At 38.4% G+C, this 22,790-nt stretch overlaps 1 protein-coding gene across 33 annotated transcripts in view; it reads right to left on the bottom strand.

Moving 5' to 3' along the window:
• Nucleotides 1-22,790, bottom strand: part of MAGI1 (membrane associated guanylate kinase, WW and PDZ domain containing 1) — a 679,422-nt gene that overhangs the window by 67,260 nt on the left and 589,372 nt on the right. For all 33 annotated transcript variants that reach the window (XM_063661855.1, XM_054483404.2, XM_063661857.1 and 30 more), the window contains 5 exons: nucleotides 22,179-22,236; nucleotides 19,306-19,460; nucleotides 16,588-16,680; nucleotides 10,150-10,332; nucleotides 8,974-9,594 (listed from right to left, as the gene is read on the bottom strand). In XM_063661855.1, the coding sequence (XP_063517925.1) occupies nucleotides 8,974-9,594; nucleotides 10,150-10,332; nucleotides 16,588-16,680; nucleotides 19,306-19,460; nucleotides 22,179-22,236 (1,110 nt within the window). The remainder of the gene's footprint in view (nucleotides 1-8,973; nucleotides 9,595-10,149; nucleotides 10,333-16,587; nucleotides 16,681-19,305; nucleotides 19,461-22,178; nucleotides 22,237-22,790) is intronic.

The following is a 22,790-nucleotide window of genomic DNA, read 5'->3' as shown; positions in this document are numbered from 1 at the left end:
TTTGCAGATGACGCAGCTCTATTCCCAGTGCCTAGACGATGACAGGCACGTGATGTTAATGAATTTGTCCCCCAAAAAGAGACAACAAAGCAACTTCTTTATATTCAAATTCCTCACTTAAATAAAAGCACAGAATAATAATTCTACAGCCTGCCAGCCAAGGAATGAAGTTCTACCACTCTTCCAGAAAGGGGAAGGGATGCCACCACACCTTAATGAGAATTAGAAATCACACACGAACACATTTGTAATAAATAATGCATATAAGTAAGTAACTCAATGCATTAAGTCTACCTTCAAGGAGAATAAGACATTGCCTTGTAGAACAAAAGTAAAAGTTTTAGGTGTGCCAACCACTTTGCATTGTGAATATAATAGAAATAAAACTCAAATCATCCAATAAAGTCTGAGTTGCATACAAATGTTAAATAAGTAAAGCTTGCTTAAGTTTAAAAACCATGAGATCAAAAATCCGTAAAGAAACCAGAATTCCTTAAGATGTGAAAGCGAGGAATAATTTTTATGCATTATATAATGAAAGACAGAATCAAAATAGAAACATTTTTATATTTATCTCATCTCTTGCTGTAAGTCATCTCAAATATAAATGTGACCTGTCAGTCTAGAAAGAATTCTCAAGAAAAATCCCTGATAACTTTAAACCACGGCAATAAATCAAAATAGCAACTTCAAACTGCATTATGAATAAAGGCCAGAAGGCTCCTTTAATACCAAATTGGAATGCCATCCTGTTTAGCATAGTGGAAGTGCTAGGAAATTTGCTAATTTTAACGTGAACAACTTTTAACAGCTAGAAGATGTTAGGCAGCACGTTGGATGTGACAAAAGGACTCAACTTACAAAATTATTAGAAAATACAAGCACCACAGATAGTGGTGAGTGAGGTCAACGAGTCTGAGATACTGAATCAATGAATCAGATAAACACACCAAGGAGACTTCAAAGTCTCCCCTTTAAAACAGACCTCTGACAAATTGTAACTTGCTGATAGCTCATATGGCAGATTATACATATTTGATATATAAAAATTTTAGTTGAGTTTTTCTTGTGTTTTGAAGTTCCTTCCATTTTTTGGATTAAAGATACTTTAATGAAATAATTTAATTTAAGCTCCTTAAATAACATCAGTCTAGTATAAAAGCTGAGATGCTTCCCAACCAGGTGGAGGTCCTGTAATCTGCTTATAAACTTGATGACACCATGCCAGGATTGAGAAAGTGGAGATTGCCCCCAAGCACTTATACTTTACAAGTCTTAAATCCTCTGAGTGTCAATTCCTTGCATCCCCTAACATTCAGTTAACACATATAAAGAACTCAGAGCAGTGACTAAATACGGAGATGATGTAATAAACAGGACCTATGTTTATTACTCTCTGCATAAAAATAAATCCATTAACTAAGAAAGTGCCTTCAATTTCATATTTTTCTTCTATTCAAATGTAAAAAAACAAAAGAAAGGGTAAAATAAAGGATATCCAGCTTCTCACTTCTGAGGGTGAAATAATTAAAATCTCTAGAACTGTGCTGTGTAACAGTACTTCCTGCAATGGTGGAAACGTTCTCTATCTACACTGTCCTATATGGTAGCCACTCGCCACATGTGGCTATTGAGCTCTTGAAGTGTGGACAGATGGACAGAGAAACTGAAATTTAAATCTTACATAATTTTAATCATGAGATAGTGGCTACTTGACAAGATTCTGGAGAACAGGCTTTGGAACCAACATGATTCACTGACATGAAGCTCCCACATCTTGGCCTACGGACACAATGAACAACGCATCTACTAGCTGTTTAGGGCAGCCTGTGAACAAACCACACAGTTATTGCAAATAAATAGACCTGGGTTCAGAGTCAGGATCTGTCACTTTCTAGCTGTGTGACTAGGGGGTGATCAGTCTATTATAATGCTCACAACCTCAGAAAGTTGTCTCAGGATTAGCACTTATGAAATCAAAGGGTCCTGCATTAACTCATCTTTTCATTCAATGCAGATGATTTTCTGAATACCTATAATGGACTAGGCACCATTTTAGGCAGCAGGGATAAAGTAGTGATTGCAACCAAGTCCCTTCTCTGAGGGGGATCACGGGTAGGTAGAGTACATAAGAAAGATCACGAGAGCAGACAGTGATCGTGGGAGATGCTGCTTGATTTATGAGGAATGGTCACAGCAGACTCCTCAGATGAAAGGGGATGAAATAACCTCCGAGCTGAGGCCTGAATGATGTGAGTGAGGAGGTCCTGTGGCTACCTGGGAGAAGAAAAATACAGACAGAAGGAGATGTAAGTGCTAGGGCCCTGACACAGGACTTTGGAGTTCACGCTTAATGATGGGAAGCTATTCTGACATAAGGACTGCCTTGATCTGATGTACTTTAAAGCACTGTAGCTGGAGGGCAGACTGGAGGAAGCACTGAGACCTGTTGCGAGGCCACTGCAAGGCCAGGTGCCCTACAATGGGTGGTAAAGGCTAGGGATGGGGTGAGATGTAAACCAAGTTTGAGTACACTGAGAAGGGAGAACTGGCAGTATTTGCTGATGGCAACATATGGGACTCCAACATTATTAAGATATCACTCTATACACAACCTGAATTCCCCTTTCTGGGGCCCTACAGCTCAATCTGAGACATTGTGGCAGTCAAGCACTTAAGCAGTACAATGTACAATTCATTCTCTGGTCCAAGACCAGAGGGCAAAGAGGAGAAGTGCCTGACCACTTGGGTTTAATTCTCTGTGCATGGCTCACTGTGGTTCTAATTATGATGGTTTTGTATCATTTCAGAAACACACACATGCACACACACACACACACACACACACACACAGAAGAGCTAATGCTAATGATGCACTTAGGTAACGAGATTAGATACTGCTTTCTCTGTTTGGATCGATGACGATTTAATGAACTAAATATCATCAGTAAATTTTGATGAGAATTAAGAGGCATTACTTTGCCCATAGACTTCAGGCTTTACTCATTTCTTTATGCATAAGATATAGTCCTCAACAATTATGGTACTGGAGCAATTTCTTGCCTGTAAGGCTTTTGGGCAGAGTGTTTAAGCACTGTCTGGAGCCAGACTTTCTAGGTTCCAATCCTAGCTTTGCCACTAACCAGCTAATTTGGGTAAACCACAGAAACTCCCTGGGCCTCAGCTTCCTCTTCTCTAAAATGGAGCTAAGATTGTATTTACTTCAGAGGACTCTTATGAATTATGATATGTAAAATGTCTAGAAGCATGCCTGGCACATTGTAGAAGCATTTATTGTTTTCATTACAAATCTTATGCAGGTTTTCCCAACTAAAACAGAATTTTCTCCTTTGCTTTATACTAATTTTATACCAAATTAAGCTGTGGGAAAACAAAAACATTCCTTCTTGTATTTTGTCCTAGCATAGAAGCTAACAATCACTGCCTTCATTTCACAAGGATCCAACCCATCATCACATTGCAAATTGGTGGCAGTTTCAACGTGGTTGCAACAATGAAGTCTTGAAAGGTTTTATTTACCTTCTTGGGCATATGTGTGTGCATGAATGTATGTATGTGTATAGCATGTATCATGGTAACATAGCTGGAACATAGTAAGTACTCAGGAAATGAGAGTAGTAACATTATCATTACCATCACCACCACCATTTTCTTATCTAAGTTTTGCCTTTTAACTCTCATTATCATTTTTCTAGGGTTACGAAGTGTGCTTATAAAGCTAGAGGATTAATCTTCTATTGTGACTGGTGGATCAAGTTTAATTTATTCAGCTATGATTTACTGAGACCTTATCACTTGCCAGGTTCCCCAGGAAGTGCCAGGGACACAAGAGTAAGAGTCAAACACACCACTGCTCTCTAGGAATTTTAACATTTCATGAATTTATAATCAGACCCTGAAATTACTTAGTGGCCTGACCAAAGTATTCAGTATATGGTTTGTGCAAACTAGAAAGGAAAATTTCACTTCCATTACTGTTGTGATCAGCAAAAGCCAGTGGGAGATGGCACTCTAAATGAGCATCTCCAATAGAAAGTCCCCTTTCTATTCTCCTCGGAAGTAGAAAAATGTAGAATGTGGGAGCTGAAATGGACCTTAGGGAAGACTGAAAAGTCTGTCACTTACAAAACAGACTTTAAAAGATGAACATTACTCAGAAGTGAAAATATTAAAATAAGCTTTATAAACTTATTTTCATCCAACTTATAGGTCAAAGAATCAAAACTAGAAGGGACCGTAGAGGCAGAAGCCTAACATTTTTTGCAACTCTGGTTGTACATCAGAATCACCAGTGGTACCTGGGCAACACAGTGAGACCCTGCCTCTACAAAACAATTTTTTAAAAGAGATTAGCCTCACATGGTGGCACATGCCTGTAGTCCTAGCTATTCAGGAGGCTAAGGCAGGAGGTTCACTTGAGCCCAGGAGTTTGAGGTTGTGATGGGCCATGATCATGCACTCCAGCCTGGGCAAAAGAGCAGGACCCTGTATCAAGAGAAGAAAGAAAAAAAAACCTACCAGTAGAACTTCTAAAAAAAAAAAAAAAAAAAAACACACACGCCTGAACATCATACAATCTGTATGGCCCAGCTAGAACTTTTTATAAAAAATAAAATACAAATCATTCCCCACCCAACTGCCACTATTGCTTTATCATGTGATGACTACTATGTCAGGAACTGGCACAAATGCTACCTTATTTAATCTATGTACATCATGCCCATTTTTTTCAGAAGTCTAACTAAGCTCAGAGAAGGCAAGTGACTTGCCTAAAGTCACAATGCAAGTAAAGTAGAAGCCAGGATTTCAACTTGCATCCTCTGGCTCCACAGTCCTGTGGTCTTTCCTCTATACAACAATAAGGTCATCCCTTGCATAAAATTTGAGCCAGAATGGAGTGCCTGAAAGATTCTCTAGCTCAAAACATTCATCTTTTAGATTAAAAAAATAAGTGTCAGGGTAAGAAGTAGTACCCTTCTCAAGCATATACAGCAGCTTACGGGCAGAGTTTGTACTCAAGGTCAGCTCCTGGTATCCCAAGTTCAGTTTTCTTTTTAATACATGCCTTCTCTCAAAAGTAAAACATAAGATCTTCACTTGCATACAGGGTTGCCAAATCTTTTCTTGAAACAGAGTGTTGTGACTCAACATGAAATTACATCTTAAAGAGTGTCACACCTACTGATAGGTGTGAATTTGCTGAATATCCAAAATATTTGACACAGAGGGGCACAGGTAGTTACACTATCTACATGAGCCTTTTTTTAAAAAAAGTAAAAAATCCTTATGGGACAAGTTCGATAGCTTTTACAAATTAAAAATAAAAATCCACAAACTAGTTTGATTTTCCAAACACTTCAAAGAAGTCTCTAGATGCACACTGATGTCAGGTGACAGGATTTCTGAATGCAGATGCTGTGTTCAAAATAAAAGGGTAAAAAGCACTTTCCTGACTGGACAGCAGAGGTAGAAGGAGTAAGGACACACAATTGGAAGAGGGGAGCCAGACACAGAGAGGAGCTGCCCTTTAAAAACCTGAGTGATCGACTGGCAAGCAGGGAGATGTTGATGAAGAGGAGATTTGTAAGCAAATCAGGACTGGTCTCAGCTACTTGGGAGTATGGATGAACACTGCACAGCAGCTCTAAGCCTGACTCAGGAAACTGTCTGACCCTGGACATTTACAAATGATATTTCAACCTTCAGCTCGATTTCCAGATGAGGGAAGGGGGATGGACTAAAAATACTAAAAAAGAAATGTATTAGATCTTGATAAGAATAAATGTCAAAAATGAGCTCTAGAGATGAGGAATTAAAATGGGTGCTACAGACATAGCAGCCAGTTCTGTCCCAAAGTAAAAATGGCCCGTTCTTTAAAGCACAGAAAGCCACAACCTCACGACAGGAATTCCTGAGACTCGTGGAACAGTGTAGGTGAGTTTATCAGTCATCTTACTAGCAGTTACAAAATAAATCAGATTCATTAGAAACAATCGGTGAAGTGGCCATTTACTTTCTCATTCAACCTAGCTGTTGTCTTGAAGTACCTTTATCAAGCCTTCTCATTACGTCCCCACTATACAGAAGAGATGATTAAATGTCAGCCCTGATTCAAGCAACTAATGTATGGCAGAAACAAATATATTTATATGCCTTCCAGAAAGATTAATAGTATCTGGTGCTAGCCTGCCAACTGCAGATGTACAAACTTTCTATCCTATACATAAATTAAACACAAGACATATGGTGTATTTTAAAGACTGCTGATGTCACAGTGATTTTAAATTACTCATGTTCTGAAATAAACCATGTAGATGTTGATGAATATGGCAATATATTCTGGATTTTTCATATAAATGTTATAAAATGCAACAGCATTAATAAGAAGATGGCATTGGGAATTAAGAAGAGAGAATGCAAACATATTTAAAATCAAGGAGTATAGTCAAGCGTGGTGGCTCATGCCTGTAATCCTAGCACTTCCGGAGGCCAAGGCAGGTGGATCCCTTGAGCGCGGGAGTTCGAGACCAGTATGGGTAACATGGAGAAATCGTTTCTACTGAAAATACAAAAATCAGCCGAGAGTGGTGGCATGCACCTATAGCCTCAGCTACTTGGGGGGCTAAGGCAGGAAGATCGCTTGAACCTAGGAGGTTGAGGCTGCAGTGAGCTGAGATGGCACCACTGCACTCCAGCCTGGGTGACAAAGTGAGACCCTCTCTCAAAAATAAACATAAAAAATAAAATCAAGGAGTACGTTTCTATAATCAGTTGTTTGCTGGCTTAGGTGAATTCATTACAATATGGTTCTAATAAGTGTGTAAGTTAGTTGGCTATAATGAAACTTTATGTTTGGTCTCCTTAGAAGTGAATCTAATGGGATAATAAACAACACATCAATAACAGAAATGAGAAAGAGGATAGATGAGTTAGGAGAACAAGGTGGTATGTGTCTGTCAAATGAGCAGTGGCTGAATCAGAGGTGCACCTGATGTACCAAGAATTATTTGAAAGTTTCCAGGTTGTCAGCCACAGTATTAAGCAATTATACAAAAATCAGTGTTATTCAGTTAAGTAGGGCAGAACATTGGACTGGAAACCACAAAGCCAGGGTGAACAGCTCAGAACTACTGTGGGGTGGCACCTTCCTACTTCACAGGGAAGTGACAAATATCAGAGGAGAGGCACGTGCAGGTATGAAAGTGCTTTGTGTATCACTGATTCTTCTATAAGTGCCAGGTTTCATCATCACCATCATCATTATTGTCATAATCATTCTTCTACCCAAGTCATTTCCTACTACATACATCTTGGCTACTGTTTAAAACCAGTTCTCTGAGCAGTCAAGTGATCTAGGTACAAGAACAGACTTGAAAATTAGTTAGTGGAAATGACATTTTTAAAAAAATAAAATTTGCACAATGCCTTTTATAACTGCCTAAGCCAGGCTCATTGAGCATTTCGATTCACATAGACAGCTGCTCTGTATTTTGGGTTTCCTTCAAATGACCCCAGCTATTCTGATCGCAGAACACATAGATTCATGAAAACATGAGAATCTGGCTGCTGTGACACAAATGAGCTCCTCTGTTGCAACAAACCAAAAGCAAGTCAAAGTCTGGTTCTTGATCTCTTTTCAAAAGGCCTGAATATGTTGTTCACAAAACAAATCATGGTGGCAAGGATCAGGGAAACAGCCATTCTCAGGCCCACTGTGTAAAACTATCAGTCATGACTAATCACATATAAGTATATATTCCAGGAGCAAGACAGTTCAATATGGTGGAAAATATTGCTTAGTGTGACGTCCTGTGTTTTCTGGTGAGGCAGAGGGTGGAATATGGAGTCAAGGAGAAAGGAGGAAGCTTAATTCCTCGAGATTTAGAATAATCCAGATCTCTGAGATCCTCAACTACTAAACATGAGCATGTTGAGGGAAGTGTTTAATATGATTAGCAGACCTCTTGTTTCTGCCAAATGGAAATAATCACATACCTATTCACTTAATACCTATTGATTCATAAATACCTAAAAGGAGTCAGGTGTTGTGTTAAATGCTGGGGATAACAGCTGTCCACATGCATACATGGGCCCTGGCTTTACGGAGCTTTATATTCTAATGAAAGACAAATAATGAAAAATAAATAAAAGCATGAAATAATGTCTTGTGCTAAAAAGGTGATGATGATCAAGGTTATGAAGAAATGTGATTAAAGATTATATGGAAGTGTTGGGAGCTACTTTAGATAAAGTGATGGGAGAAGCCCTCTCTCATAAGGAGACCTGAAAGAGACTGAGCCAGCTGGGAAGAGCTGGGAAAGGACCATTCCAGGCAGAAGGGACAGTAAATACAAAGGGCCCGAGGCAAGAAAAGGCTTGAAGCATTAAACGAGCTCCATAAAAGCAGCCAGTGTGGCTAAAGTACCATCAGATGGAGGAGAGGAACATGAGACAAGTTTGGAGTGACCACAGCCACATTTTGCAGGCTATGCAGTCCAATTTCAGGAGATTTAAAGGATAAAGGTTATTATTATATACATATATATAAACTTTTTAGAGAATGGGGTCTCACTATGTTGCCCAGTCTGGACTCAAATGCCTGGGCTCAAGTGATCTTCCTGCCTCAGCCTCTCAAGCAGCCAGAACTACAGGTGGGTACCACCACACCCAACTTAGGCTTTTAAATCTTAACGTTTTAAAAAGGCACAATCTGATTTCTGCTTTAAAGTATCACTCTAACTGCATATGTCTGTCATAATGTATAAATCACAATTTTTATGCTAAAGAGGTTAGTATTTGGAGAAATCAGTAGGCATTTTGAAACATTTAAATAAAAACAAACATTAAGGAATACACATTTAAAAAGCCCCCAGTGGTCATCTGAAGATGAGTAAGTTAAGCAATGAATTTGGGATAAAAAAGAAATTCAAAGAACAAAACAAACCTACTTACCTCCTCGTTGCACCAACAATGTGACCTCACTTCCCTTAGGACACTCAACCAGCATATCCACCACTTGGTTGTGAGTTAGGGCCTGCACGTTCTTCTTATTAACTTCCACTATGAGATCCCCTTCTTTCAGGCCTCTGCACCGTGGGCTGTCAACAATCTGTTTCACTCTTTGGCCACCCCCACCAGGACTGTCTGCGATAGTAAAACCAAAGCCCATTGGCCCTTTGACAATATGAACAGTTATGAGTTCCGGCTGAGTGGCTATGGAGGAAGCCAAAGAAACAGTGTCATTAGGATAACCATGAGAACTATTTGAAGCCACGTCCGCTGGGCTGCTTGGCCTGGCATCCTTCATGCCATTGACTTTGCCTGTTTTACTACTGTGGCTAGCTGGTGAATCATAGGTCTCTTGCCCATTCACAATAATTGGTTCTTTATCCAAAATGGCTACCGAGGTCACTAAACTTGTATTGGGGTCATCTGGATCAAAAGGCAATGGATAACCTCGGCAGAGTTCAAGGTCCACGCTGGCACCAATGGGGATGGACTGGAAGATCTTCACAACTTGAGCATGTGTGTGTCCCAAAACACAGGTGTCATTCACACTGACAATCACATCCCCTGTAGAAGGCAAGAGTGTGGGGGTTAAGAAAACAGCACCCAGAAAATTGCCATCAGTATTATAATATCTTCCACCAATATAAAGCTGAACTGAAACTGCATGTGAGTGTGATACTATAGGGCATAAACTGCTTCTATTACTGATTTTAACAGTTAATAAAGTGTTCTTTCAGCACCTAGTGTCTTCCCTGCTAATGAGAATATAATAATCACTCAGAGAACATTGGAGCTTTCTCCTAAAAAAAAAATCTCACTGCAGAAATCCAAGTTTAGAATTCATTTATTTAAATGGGGATCTACATTTTTAGTAACTTATTGCTTTACTGTACTCAAACAGTTTCCCAAAGTTAAAATGACTTCACAGGTTTTAATCTGTCCCAAGCGATGAATTTATATAATGTGGAGACCTGGCTCATTCTCAAGGTGTTTAAAAGTGTAAACCTGTTCAATCATGACGTTGTTTGGTCTTGCTCAAACCAAACATCATGATTGCACGTTTATGTTCTGGATTGGAGTCTCACCACACAGAACACACTAAGGCCATATTGACGCTACCTGTTTCCATCTTGCCATCCAGTGCAGCAGGACCATCTAGGACCAAGCTCTTGATCTGGAGAAACTCATCAGGTTCATCCCCTCCAACCACCGTGAAGCCAAAGCCACGACTGCTTTTCCGCAGCTTTGTGTGAATGAACTTGCCTTTCAACTCAGAAGGGTTTCGTGTAAAAAAGGGTTTGCCTGGATTAAAATAAGAAACGCATAAGGAATGTCACCATTGGTGAAAAGGAGAATTAAACAAGATTTGAGACAACATATAGATAATTCTTCAAGCTTATGCCCTAGAGCCTTTGGGCATATAGCATCTTAAGAAAGTCCTCTCTTAATTTGAGGAATAACGATGTTCCTAGGCCCCAGTGTTGACGGAGGGAGGTAAAGCATTGAGTATGTCAACTCCAGGGTCCAAAAGAAACTACAAGAGAGGGATGAAACTAGTCCCTGTTAGGTGACACACTTCTTGGTTTCCATTCATGCACTTTAACAGGAATTGAGCTGCCACAAACCCCTTCACAGAAAATGGAACTGGTCTGTTTTGTGTCTTTTGTTTTGTTTTAATTTTATTTTGCTATACGGCTTCTGATGTGCTGCTTTGGGCCTGGCTTCCACTTGAAAAACCAACAGAACAAAAACTTTAGTTTTAATCAAACAGAAAATCCAAGCTGAAAATGCACAGATAATACCAGAAAACATATTATAGTCACAAATAATAATTTGATAAAAATGTAGAATGACTGTTTTCAAAATTAAGGGTCATCACTTTGAATTGAATTCTAAATTCAACTGATTTTTTCCTATTTATCTGCATCTTTTATTAAATTTGTGAAATAGCCAACGCATGCCTTCGGCTAAGATTCACTGTTTAAAACAAGTTTAGGATATTTGTTTAAAAAACACAAACCAAAAAAACAAAGAAACCCCACACAAAAAAAAAATTCCCTAAACTAAGTAGTTACCAACAGTAGCCACACAGCTCCAAATTCAGCTGTCTTATTTAAAATAAATTAGGCTGGGTGTGGTGGCTCATGCCTGTAATTCTAGCACTTTGGGAAGCTGAGTCAGGTGGACCACTGAGGTCAGGAGTTCGAAAGCAGCCTGGTCAACATGGTGAAATCCTGCCTCTACTAAAAAAAAAAAAAAAATACAAAAATTAGCCAGATGAGGTGGCGGATGCCTGTAATCCCAGCTACTTGGGAGGCTGAGGCAGGAGAATCACTTGAACCCAGGAGGTAGAGGTTGCAGTGAGCTGAGATCGCGCCATTGCACTCCAGCCTGGGCAACAAGAGCGAAACTCTGTCTCAAAAAAATAATAAAAATAAAATAAATTTACAGATAGAGATATAGCTAAATTACTTCCAAACATGCTACCTAAGGTTTTATTGAGTTTTCTTGATACATTCACAAATAACATTTTGAACATAAACCAAAACATTTTCTTTTCGGTTTTACTAGGCACTTCTCTGTAATTGAGAAACTTATTGGAACTTCTCTGATTATCCCAAGTAGTAGACCTAATTTCATGAGCAGCTTCTTTCATCTAACTTTACTTACTTCTTATACCCTGTCCTTGCCACACACAGCTTCTCCATCTGCCCTGTTTCTTTTCTATCAAAAATGTTATCCAAAACAAAAACAGAGAGAGAAAGAGGGAGACATTAGTTCCCTACACCCCTACACTAGGAGTCTGGCACCTAGGAAAGAAAGCTATTTTTGGTTAGTTATATCTAAAAGAGTTTAAAAGGTCTCTGGGCATGCATACAATTTTTAATTGCATATTTTAAAAGTTTCTGGCTCTTGCAAAGAAGGCTCTTTTAAATTGCCTGCAATCAGAGGTCCTTTCACTAACCTGCTCTCTAGCGCAGTCCCAAAGCTTATTGGAAGCTTGACAAACTACAGCCCTGTCACAGTGGCTAAAGAAAGGCAAGACTTAGAAGGATTCACCATGCAAAGTCATCTGCCAAGGCGTTGGGAGGGTGGTGTCACTTGCACCAAGAGCTTTGGGGAGACAGCTGCCAAGACAATTATCAGATGGAAATTGAGGTGAGGTAAGATAACCCCCTAAGTTTACTTTAGGGGTAGGAGGGTGACTGGCCTACACTCTTGTGGCAGGTGCTGCTAGGGCATTCCAGGGCCCTGAAGGGAAACACATTTCAGTTATGCAGAGACATCAACAGCCATTACCTTCGCAGCAAGACCTTCCCTAACTACCTTACTAAAAATTGCGGTACCTCCAACATTCCCAATCCCTTTTTCCTGCTTTATTTTTGTCCTTAGCATTTACCCCTTCCAACAGAGTATACATCTTACTTATTGCTTTGGTTTTCTTACTGTCCCTCACTCCCATGCATGAGTGGCATTGATGTGCAGGTACATAAAACCACTAGATCGTTAGCTCCATGAGGATTTTTATATGTATATCAAGTATCTAGAATATTGTCTGGTACATTTTATGTGCTCCAAAAATTTCTGTTGAGTGAGAGAATGAATGAACAAATAAAAGCACACAGAAATGGTATTTATCACATTTTTGAGAAGGCTGAAAAGAGGTGTTTGGTTGTTGGAGCTTTTCACTCTTATTATAGGCTAAGTTAGAAAATGTGAAAATGTGCCTGGCAGTTTATCTAATTAAAAAAAAATACATTAGCATATTTTGTGCTGAGAATGTTAACTTAATAAAGACATGAGCAGAGCTTTGAAATTATACGACTGACTTCCTTTTCCAATGTTTAACAAGGGAAGGAAGATCAGAGGGTTTCACATTTATGCACATTTTATTACTTTTTACGTATGGGTGGATCATTAGTTAATGTAGCTTTTGGAAAGAAATGCTTTTCACCCCATAAGCAGTGGAATTTGGAGCTCTCAGCTGCAGCCCTGTGGTACATGTAATTTTCTAAGATCCTAACCTCTGTTTACCAGTCACCAGTTTTAAGACTTGGTTGTGTCTTACCCAGGGAAAATCAGCTGGGTAGCTTTTTAAAATGTACTCATTTTCAGTTCCTTCCTTAGACTCACTGATCAGGATGTTCTGGGTCTTGGCCCAAAACTCTGCACCTGAATGAACCTTAGGCGCATGTTTCCCTGCCAGGCTGGGGGGAGGGGAAAGAAATGTCACTTCTTGACACTAGTGTTTAAATACCCTAGACCAGTACCGTCTAATGGCACTTTCTGTGATGATGGAAATGCACTGTTCAATATGGCAGCCACTAGTCACATGTAGCCACCGAGCCCTTAAAATATGGCTAGTGAGACAGAAAAACTTCATTTTTTGATTTTTTAACTGTAATTCATTTAAATTTAAATGGCAACATGTAACCAGTGGCTTCCATACTGAACAGCATAGATTTAGACTACACAAATGAGGTATCCCACAAAAACTAAAACAACCAAAAACCTTTCAACCAGAAGTTAAACTATTCCTCATGTATAGTGTTCAAATCTGTGCTCTGCTACTTAGTGGCTATATGGCCTTGGGCAAGTTACTAAACCTCTCTGCCTGAGTATCACAAGTATAAATGGAGGTAATGATGATACCTATTTCACATGATAGTTGTGAGAAACAACCATGGCAGATAATGTAGGTAAAGTGCCTAGGAAGGTACCTGGCACATAATAAGAGCTCAATAAGTGAGTTATTGTTTTGATGGCGGTGGTGGTAGAGTGAGTGTGGTGGAGGGGTAGCTGCAAAAATCTCTCTCCAAGCATAAGCTTGAAGCTGGAGAGTTTTCATAACAGCAAATCTCCAAATTATCACTTGCTGAGATTAGAAGTACACTCTTGGTCAGGGGAGAATTTAGCTGGCCTGTGAACTTGGCAAAATTACTACCAAACAATCTAACCAAATTAGCTATATGGCTTCTTCCTGACAGTCTATCAACACTAGATACTGCCCAAGATACAAGACACTAGACACCAGATGGCTAATCAAGACACTTAACCGGTAGGCAGGTAACCCAGAGTTATAACCAATGAGGCTAAAGTCTAGGTTAATGTTTATTGAAATCACAGCTTGGAGCCAAATGGTATGGATTTTAACTTATTGATATGGTTTCTTTGGTATCAGTTATATTCCAAAGATTATAAAGGTGCTTGAAACGTGTGGATCAACAGAGAGACTACGCAGTAGAAGGGTGGTAAGAATAAACGAGTCAATCTCGAGGAGAGTTCAGTGAGCCTGAACCTTCAGACGCTATTGAATGGTATTTGGAAGTGGAGCCTTTGGGAGGTGATTATATCATGAGAGTGGAGCCCACATGATGGGCTTATTCTTATAAGAAGAGGAAGAGAGCTAGTCCTTTCTCTCTCTACTCTGCACCACATGAGGACACAGTGAGAAAATGGCCGTCCGTAAACCACAAAGTGCACCCTCATTGGACATTGGATCTGCCAGCACTTTGATCTTTGACTTCCCAGTCTCCAGAACTGATAGATAAATGTTTGTTGTTTAAGCCACCTAGTCTATGGCAACTTGTTATAGCAGCCTGAACGAAGACACCAGTGGATGTCTTAGTCAATCATTAGATGACTAAGGAAACAAGGAAGAGATACAAGGAACTAAGGAAGAAGAGAAAAAAAGAAAAAGAAAAAAAGGCTGAGTGAAAGAAAAGTAAGAATCTGAGATGAAGTGTCTAATACAGATAAATACCATCTCAATTCTTAGTTGGTGCACTAAGCACTTGGCACCCAGAACTTGAACCTTTACAGCTTTAATTTATTTAATTTCTAAGACAATTATGTAAGAAAGTCTGGTTGGCTATTCTATATGTATATGTGGATGGATGGATGGATGGATGGATGGATGGATGGATGGATGGATAGATGGATGGATACTGTTTCACTCAATAATAATGTCATCAGAAAATGGATATCAAGGGATTATGCCTAGTTTGGGATTATCTCGCAGTGAGAAAACAAAAAAACAGAGAATCATAGTCTCTTGCCTCCATGGGATTTAAAGTCTAATGAAGAAACTATTGTTAAATAATAGCACACAAATGAACCTAGTTATAATGGTTAAATTTCATAAATGTGAAGTACAGGATGGTTAAGAGTAAACATGGTAGGGGAATCTAGCAAAGACCTGAGGTGAACAGGAGTTAGCAGAGTAAGAAGTAGGAGGAAAAGACAACTGCAAACAGAAGGAACAGCCTCTGCAAAGGCTCAGAAGCGGTTCACAGTTTTGCTGGTTAAAAGAACTGAAAGGAAGCTAACTTACTGTGAGAGAGGGGAAGGTAAGAAGGCATGAGCCTACAGAAGGAATTTTATATTTACAAAAAATCCCACAAAAGTGAGGACACCACAGTTATGTTGATATTAATCAACATTATTATCTACTATATCCTATCTTTATTAAAGCCATTATCACCATTAAAAAGTATATTCATGCCAGAAGAAATTATTTTACATAAATTGATACTAATTCTAATCTAGTGACAATGTCAGCTGGCAGAGAAACAATTTCTTTCTTATGAAAATTATAATGAATTAAAATTAAAGAAATGAATTATTCTCTTTTTATACGTAACACAATTAAATCTCTTTTAAAATGTAGAAAGGAAGACAAATTTTATAATATTTTTATTGTTTCTGTACCACAAACATTCCCCAACTCTGTCAAACATGATGCTTGTTTAAAAGAAAAAGAAAACTAAACACAAATATTTTCTATAATTTAAGAGTAAGGAGGCCTGAAAGTTGCAAGGTTCTGGAGCTTCCAATTTTCAAGAATAATCCTCTATAAAGGCCTCATCCTATGTGTGAATGTAAACAAACAAGACCTATTGAAACGTTGTAAACATGCATATATACGAAAACTGCAGCAAGAATAGGGAATGAGAACTGAAAACACAATATCAAACCATTTGCATTTATAGGAAAGTCTTAGACAAAACCTAATATGTTGGCTAGACTCTTGAAATATCTAATGCTGAGTTTCAGATTTATCTTTTTTAACATACTATTAAATATCTGTGGTCTCTAAGTCAGTGATTCCTATCTCTGGGATGGGTTTGCTCCCCAAAGACATCTGGCAATGTCTGGGGACAATTTCCTTGTCACAGTGAGAGGTGGGCTGTGTGCTACTGGCATCTAGTGGCCAGGGGACATCTCACAATGCCCAGGACAAACACACACAACAAAGAATTACTTACCCCAAAATGGCAATGGTGCTGAGACTGAGAAACGTTGGTTTGAATGATCATTTAACAAGTAGTCTTTATTTTTAAAATATTACAAATAGTTGGAAAAAAATTATTCAGGAAGATTCCTAATTTTTCTTGACAAGTCTAACAACACATTTATCATTGTTTTCATTATTTATGGTTTTCACTATCAAAGGAATGACTTGGGAGTTACAAGATTCCACTTTTCAAAATACCTTTAAAAAAAAATTAGATTTTGAGTTAAACCATGACACAATTAGAAAGACAAGTACTTTACCCTGAAGTGGAGCTTCTCTGGCTGACTCTGGATTGCTTGGAGGGTGGTTTGGAATAACAGGAGGCACAAGGGCTGAGTGATCTTCTGTCCATTCTATGAAAAGGAAAAGAAAGTTTCCTATTTTTCCTTCAAATGGCTCATTGAGTTACTTATGATTCACCTTATTATTAATAATACTCAAGGCAATAAACCAAGGGCAGATAGCTTAGATTAAAAAGAAGTTGTTATCTGACCTCATTCTATGAAGCTCTTTTTTTCTTGTCTAAGACATTTTGGGAAAGAAATATTACGATATAATGAATAAGAACTCCAGTTCTCTTTGGCTGGAAAGTCCAAAGTGAAGTCAGTTAAAAAATGTCAGGAAAGACATACAGTCAACTAATGGCAGCTGTATAAGGGAGAAATTTCTCTAATGTGATTGAGACATGAGCTGGGCTGCTGAGGCCAGCTTGTCCTAGGTAGGGAGGAAGATGAAGGTAGATTTCAGCAGTTTGCTAAGGGTATGCTCTTCTGTTATCTCTGAATCCAAATGAGACCTATCACAAATACTCCTGGGTCCTAATTGTAGTCTTATTCACTTGGAAGGCCAGACATAACTCACAGTGAGTGACCCTTGAGATGGCACCCCAGAATCACTTCCAGCTCAGCTAACATATTCAATTGTACATTCTCATTTGCAAACTGCACTTTCTAACACTACCAAGTTTTATCAGCTCAGGAAAGATACATTAAAAAATTCCTTTTAGAAAAAAATAACAGATGTTGATAAGGATGTGGAGAAAAGGGAACGCTTATACACTGTCGGTGAGAATGTAAATTACTGCAACCTCTACAGAACCATCATACAATCCAGCAGTCCCACTACTGGGTACCTGAAGAAAAAGAAATTATTCTATCAGAATGATACCTACACTTGTATGTTTACTGCAGCACTATTCACAACAGCAAAGATACAGAATCAACCTAAGTGTCCATCAGTGGATAAGTGGATAAAGAAAATGTGGTATGTATGCCATGGAATACCGTTCAGCCATAAAAAAGAGAATAACATTATGTCTTTTGCAGCAACATGAATGGAACTAGAGACCATTATCTTAAGTGAAACAACTCAGAAACAGAAAGTCAAATACCACATGTTCTCACTTCTGAGTGGGAGCTAAATAATGTGTACTTATGGACATGGAGTGTGGAACAATAGACCATGGCAACTCGGAAGGGTTGGAGGGGGATGAAGGATGATAAATTACTTAATGGGTACAATGTATACTATTTGGGTAATGGTTACACTAAAAGTCCACACTTCACCACCACTTAATATACCTATGTGTCAAAAGCTGCACTTGTACCCACTAAATGTATATGAGAAGAGTTCTTTTTAGCTAGAAAAGAGACTAAGGTAGATAACATTTCAGTAGGTGAACATACACAGACATACATACCTACTCTCTCTAAATTGTACAGTCCAGGGCAGTGGTTGGCAAACTATGGCCCACTAGCCAAACTGGGGCCAATTCCTGTTTGGATACAGCCTGTGAGCCAAGAATAACTTATATTTTCAAATGGTTGAAAAGTAATAAAAAGGAGAATACTTTGTGACATATGAAAATTACATGAAGTTCAAATTACAGTGCCCATAAAGTTTTATTTGAACACAGCTACACCTATTCATTTACATATTGTCTACAGCTGTTTGCATACTACAATGGCTGAGGTGAATAGTTCTAACAGAGATTGACTGTATGAATCGCGAAGCCTAAAATCTTTATTATCTGGCTATTTACAGAAAAAGTTTGCCAACCTATAGTATATGGTTTATATTTATTATATTCAATATTATAGTAACAGAAGCGTTACACTTGATATTCTATTTGATATTCACATATTATATTGAGGGGAGTATTAAGCCCATGATTCTAAAAGATCACAATGAAAAACTGGGGAAAGCCAGAGTATCTAGTAATAAACGAATGGCTAAATAAAGCAGAGGCATTCATGAAATGGAACATTATGTCACCATTAAAAAGTATAAGCTAAATCTATATTAGCCAACTTAGTAATATGTGCAAGAAATAAAAAGTGAGAAAACAGGTCTCACATACATACTATATATGTATAAATTATTATCAGATTTTTGTTAAAATATGCATATATGTATATCCCTAGAAAATTTCTGCACAGGGCTTATCTCTGAGAATGGGAAGGGGGCAAGCAGGGGAGAATTTAATGTTCTATACTCCCGAATTGTCCATATTTTTACAAAGAGCATGAATTAGTCTGTAATTTTTAAAAAGCACCCAAAACTACCAGCTCTTTCTGATTCTTTACATGTAATGTTCCTAAAATTAAAAGTTAGTTTCATGCCCAGTAACTCCACTTAAAGTAAAAATGCTAAAAGTGGTTTGGATTTAGCTACCAGTTGCAATGCAAATACTGCGGGGGCAAGAGATTTCCTCCCCCATCAGAAAGTTCTCTGATCTAATGATGCTCCTTTCTAAATTAAAATGGAGATTTGGGTGCCTTCGAATTAGGATCTCCACTTTGGCCATCCAAAGGAACATGGAGAGGGGGTTCTCTTCCTCCCCACAGGACATCAACTCTTCAGTGTGGCAAGAGAGGACTCAATCATCGAGGCCAGTTCTGACCACACGAGGGTGTCAGTGCTCAGATTTCGCCCCATGCTCCCCTGCTCAAGAAAAAGCCTAGAGGAAAGAGGCCAACCTTCTGTCTGCTGCTGCTGCTGCTGCTGCTGCTGCTGTTGCTGTTGCTGTTGCTGCTGCTGCTGCTGCTGCTGCTGCTGCTGCTGCTGCTCAAGCTGCTTCTTCCGTTTGGCTTCTAGAACCGGGTTCTCATATTGTGTCTTCCTGTTGATGTGGCTGGGGAAGACAGCAAATAGTATTCAGCTTGAAACACTTCATCCCACCAGCAAAATGCCAATCAGACCAAGTCCCTGGAATCAAACTGAGTAGAGCAGGTGGTCTGAGATGCTAACCCTCGTGTGTTAAAATGCTCAGTTAGAAAGAGGAAATAAAAATGAAAAGTTTCCATTACTGGCTGCTTATATGCACTAAGCACTGGGCTACCAGTTTTATATGCATTTTATTTAAAAGTCCTCAGTAAATGCCAGGAGGTAAGTCCTATTTTTATTCACATCTTATGAATAAGGAAAGTAAGTGTCTGGGCAGTTAAATACTTCACCTAGCATAATATAGCTAGTAAGCAGGAAACAGGCATGCAAGCTCAGGGTTGTCTGCTTTCAAATCCCAGGATTTTAACCACTGACCCCCTCCAAATGTCCAAGATACCACCTGACAGGGGAAGCTGCTTTAATTCAATAAGAAGTAGATTAAGGAATTATTGAGAAATAAGATTAAAGTGGCTATGTGACATTGTCTGTAACATACGATGCCAGAACTGCTGTGTAACTGTTTGCAGTAGGGTTCACAGAAGCATAAGCATTCATCCAAACAATGAAGTTAAACAAAGAACTCGACTCACATCTGTTAACTATTTTGATCACTAAACATAGAGGCATAATTAAAAGTACAGGCCTTAGGCAGAGAGACTCCAAATAAAGTTAACCTAAGTAGATGTGATGTGCTCAAAATGACAAAGATTCAAACACTTAGAGGGCTACAAAACTAATTGTATATATATACATACATACATGTATACATATGTATACTTACATATATATGGTGCATATATATGTGTGTATATATATATACACACACATATATACACACACACAAGCATATACACATAAATATACATTTTTTTTTTTTTTGAGACAGAGTCTCTCTCTGTCACCCAGGCTGGAGTGCAGTGGTGCGATCTTGGCTCACTGCAACTTCTGCCTCCTGGGTTCAAGCAATTCTCCTGCCTCAGCCTCCCGAGTAGCTGGGATTACAAGCGTGCATCACCATACCCAGCTAATTTTTGTATTTTCAGTAGAAATGGCATTTAACCATGTAGGCCAGGCTGGTCTCGAACTCCTGACCTCAAGTGATCCACCTGCTTTGGCCTCCCAAAATGCTGGGATTACAGGCATGAGCCACCATGCCCAGACTTATTTTTCTTAATTCAAAATAATAGTTTATTAGAAATTTAGAAGCATACTCTTTTGATTATTTAGAACTCTTGAGTTTTTTAAAAAGCTAGGCTTTATTTTTTTAAGCAGCCTTATCAATAGAAAGGATAGACTGATTGCTCTTAATTTCTATTAAAGGCCTACATGTTTATTTCCTAATTCTTGTAGTAATTTCATTCTAACAAATGGTCTACCATTAACAGGCACATGAATCTGAAAAGACACACAGAGAACTGTGTGGTAAGATAACAACTTGCCCTCTCAAACTAGTGTCTTCACCCATAAAAGCTTTTGTCATCTGTTCCTGCTCTCTCTTAATGCATAAACTAGTTGAGGGACAATTCAAAATGAGCTTCAAACAGCAAAAACCACACAGTACATCTGTGAGAAAGATGATCTTTGGGGCACACAAAAGAAATTTATTTTCTGAGGGTCAGAGGGAGAGCCAAGTTTTGCCTCTCTGATGCCCCATATTACCAATCCCTCTTGTTAGGCAAAGTGGAGGTAAAAGTCAGTACTGGCCAAGGACACTTGCTATATTGAACTCATAATTTTTACAATAAGATGCTGGGCATCTGTTTTATGGCCTGGCACTTTTTTCGTCTTGTGTTCATATCACCAGGGTATTATACAAATGACTTTTCATCACCAGCAGCATAAAGGAAAGAAAATATGACAGTTACATCTTCAGTGTGGCAGGTAAGATTATGTTTCTACAACATTTATATGGCATTTGCTTCTTTTGAAGGAACTTTTATTAGTTCTCAGAGGAAATTATATAATACAAAGCTTTTTTTTTTTTTTCAATGTCCTAATCTTTGGGTTTCTTTTAGTATCATCCTATCAATCAATAGTTATGATGAAAGGAAAAAGCGGGAGCCCAATGCTAGAATAAGGCACACAGTAAAGAAGTCACGAGGGTTTTAGACTTTTAAAAATGGGAAACAAGAACCTCAGGCAAGAGAGAAACAAAGAAACACACAAAGCCTGCATCCTAGGCTAGTTCTCCATTTCCTCCTCAATCCTGGCAACATTTCATAAATTACCATGGCTGAACCTTTTGGAATGTATGAATGAATAAAGAAGTAATTGCTAAGGAGTTCAGATCTGGGTAGAACAAAAAGTAGACAAATCAGATACTCCTTGTAAAGATAAACAATCCCTCTTCATCTGGTCTACTGAATCCTGGCTTTTCTCATCCACTCATTCATTCAACTAACACTCATTAAGTACCTGCCATATGCCAGGACCATGTTGGGCCTTTGTGATGCAGTGGTGAACAAAAGACATGGATCCTGCCCATGTGAATTTAATAATATGATTTGCTATTTTCAGATTTATTGAATATTTTCTCATTCATTAAAATATGCATACATATTTTCATCATAAAATTAATATTGTTAATTGGTTTGTGCCTTATAATGATGTCAGGCTGTACTTAACACAAAGGTACATAATTATAGAGAGGTATAAGCTAATGTGTGGATTGTGAATGGGCACTTACTCTACATAGTAGATACCATAGACAGGGTCTTCAATCTTCTCCCAACCAGCAGGCAGTTCTGAAATATAAAAGAACATTTAGGGCAAGAAGAGCATATTCTTGAAGAGCCTGGGTATTTTCAACAACTGAGTTAGGCAAAAAGAGAAAGACTCATAAAAACGCTTTAAATACAATTAAAACTGTATATCCTAACCAAAAAAAAAAAAGTATCTATTATTTTATCAGTGTATTTTTCTACATGAACAGCAATTCTTTATCTACTGGTATTTCATGCAAGAAAATAAAACTTAATAAAATGCAGCCTTTATTCTAAATCACTATTAAATTAGATTTTAGTGAAAATATAGGTTAAACTTGCCTTGAATGCCTAGTTCCTATCTTAAATGTTTACGGTTTTCTCATTTTGTTCCTAGGCCATCTTATTACACAAGAAAAATGGATGAAAATTAATGTTTCATTTTCAATACAATAGTGTTGCTTTGCTCTCCTTGAAATAAAATAAAATCTGCATGTTATTTTCTCCTTGTTCCTAATGAAAATGCAGTTGGGTTTTTGAACTGCACACATCTATCACTCAATTGCTATCTCTGGGCTGGCCCATCTTTCCCAGCA

The sequence above is a fragment of the Pongo pygmaeus genome, chromosome 2 (genome assembly GCF_028885625.2).
Source record: "Pongo pygmaeus isolate AG05252 chromosome 2, NHGRI_mPonPyg2-v2.0_pri, whole genome shotgun sequence".
Lineage (NCBI taxonomy): Eukaryota > Metazoa > Chordata > Mammalia > Primates > Hominidae > Pongo > Pongo pygmaeus.
The sequence above is the reverse complement of the archived record's forward strand: the minus strand, read 5'-3'. Positions and strand labels throughout refer to the sequence as shown.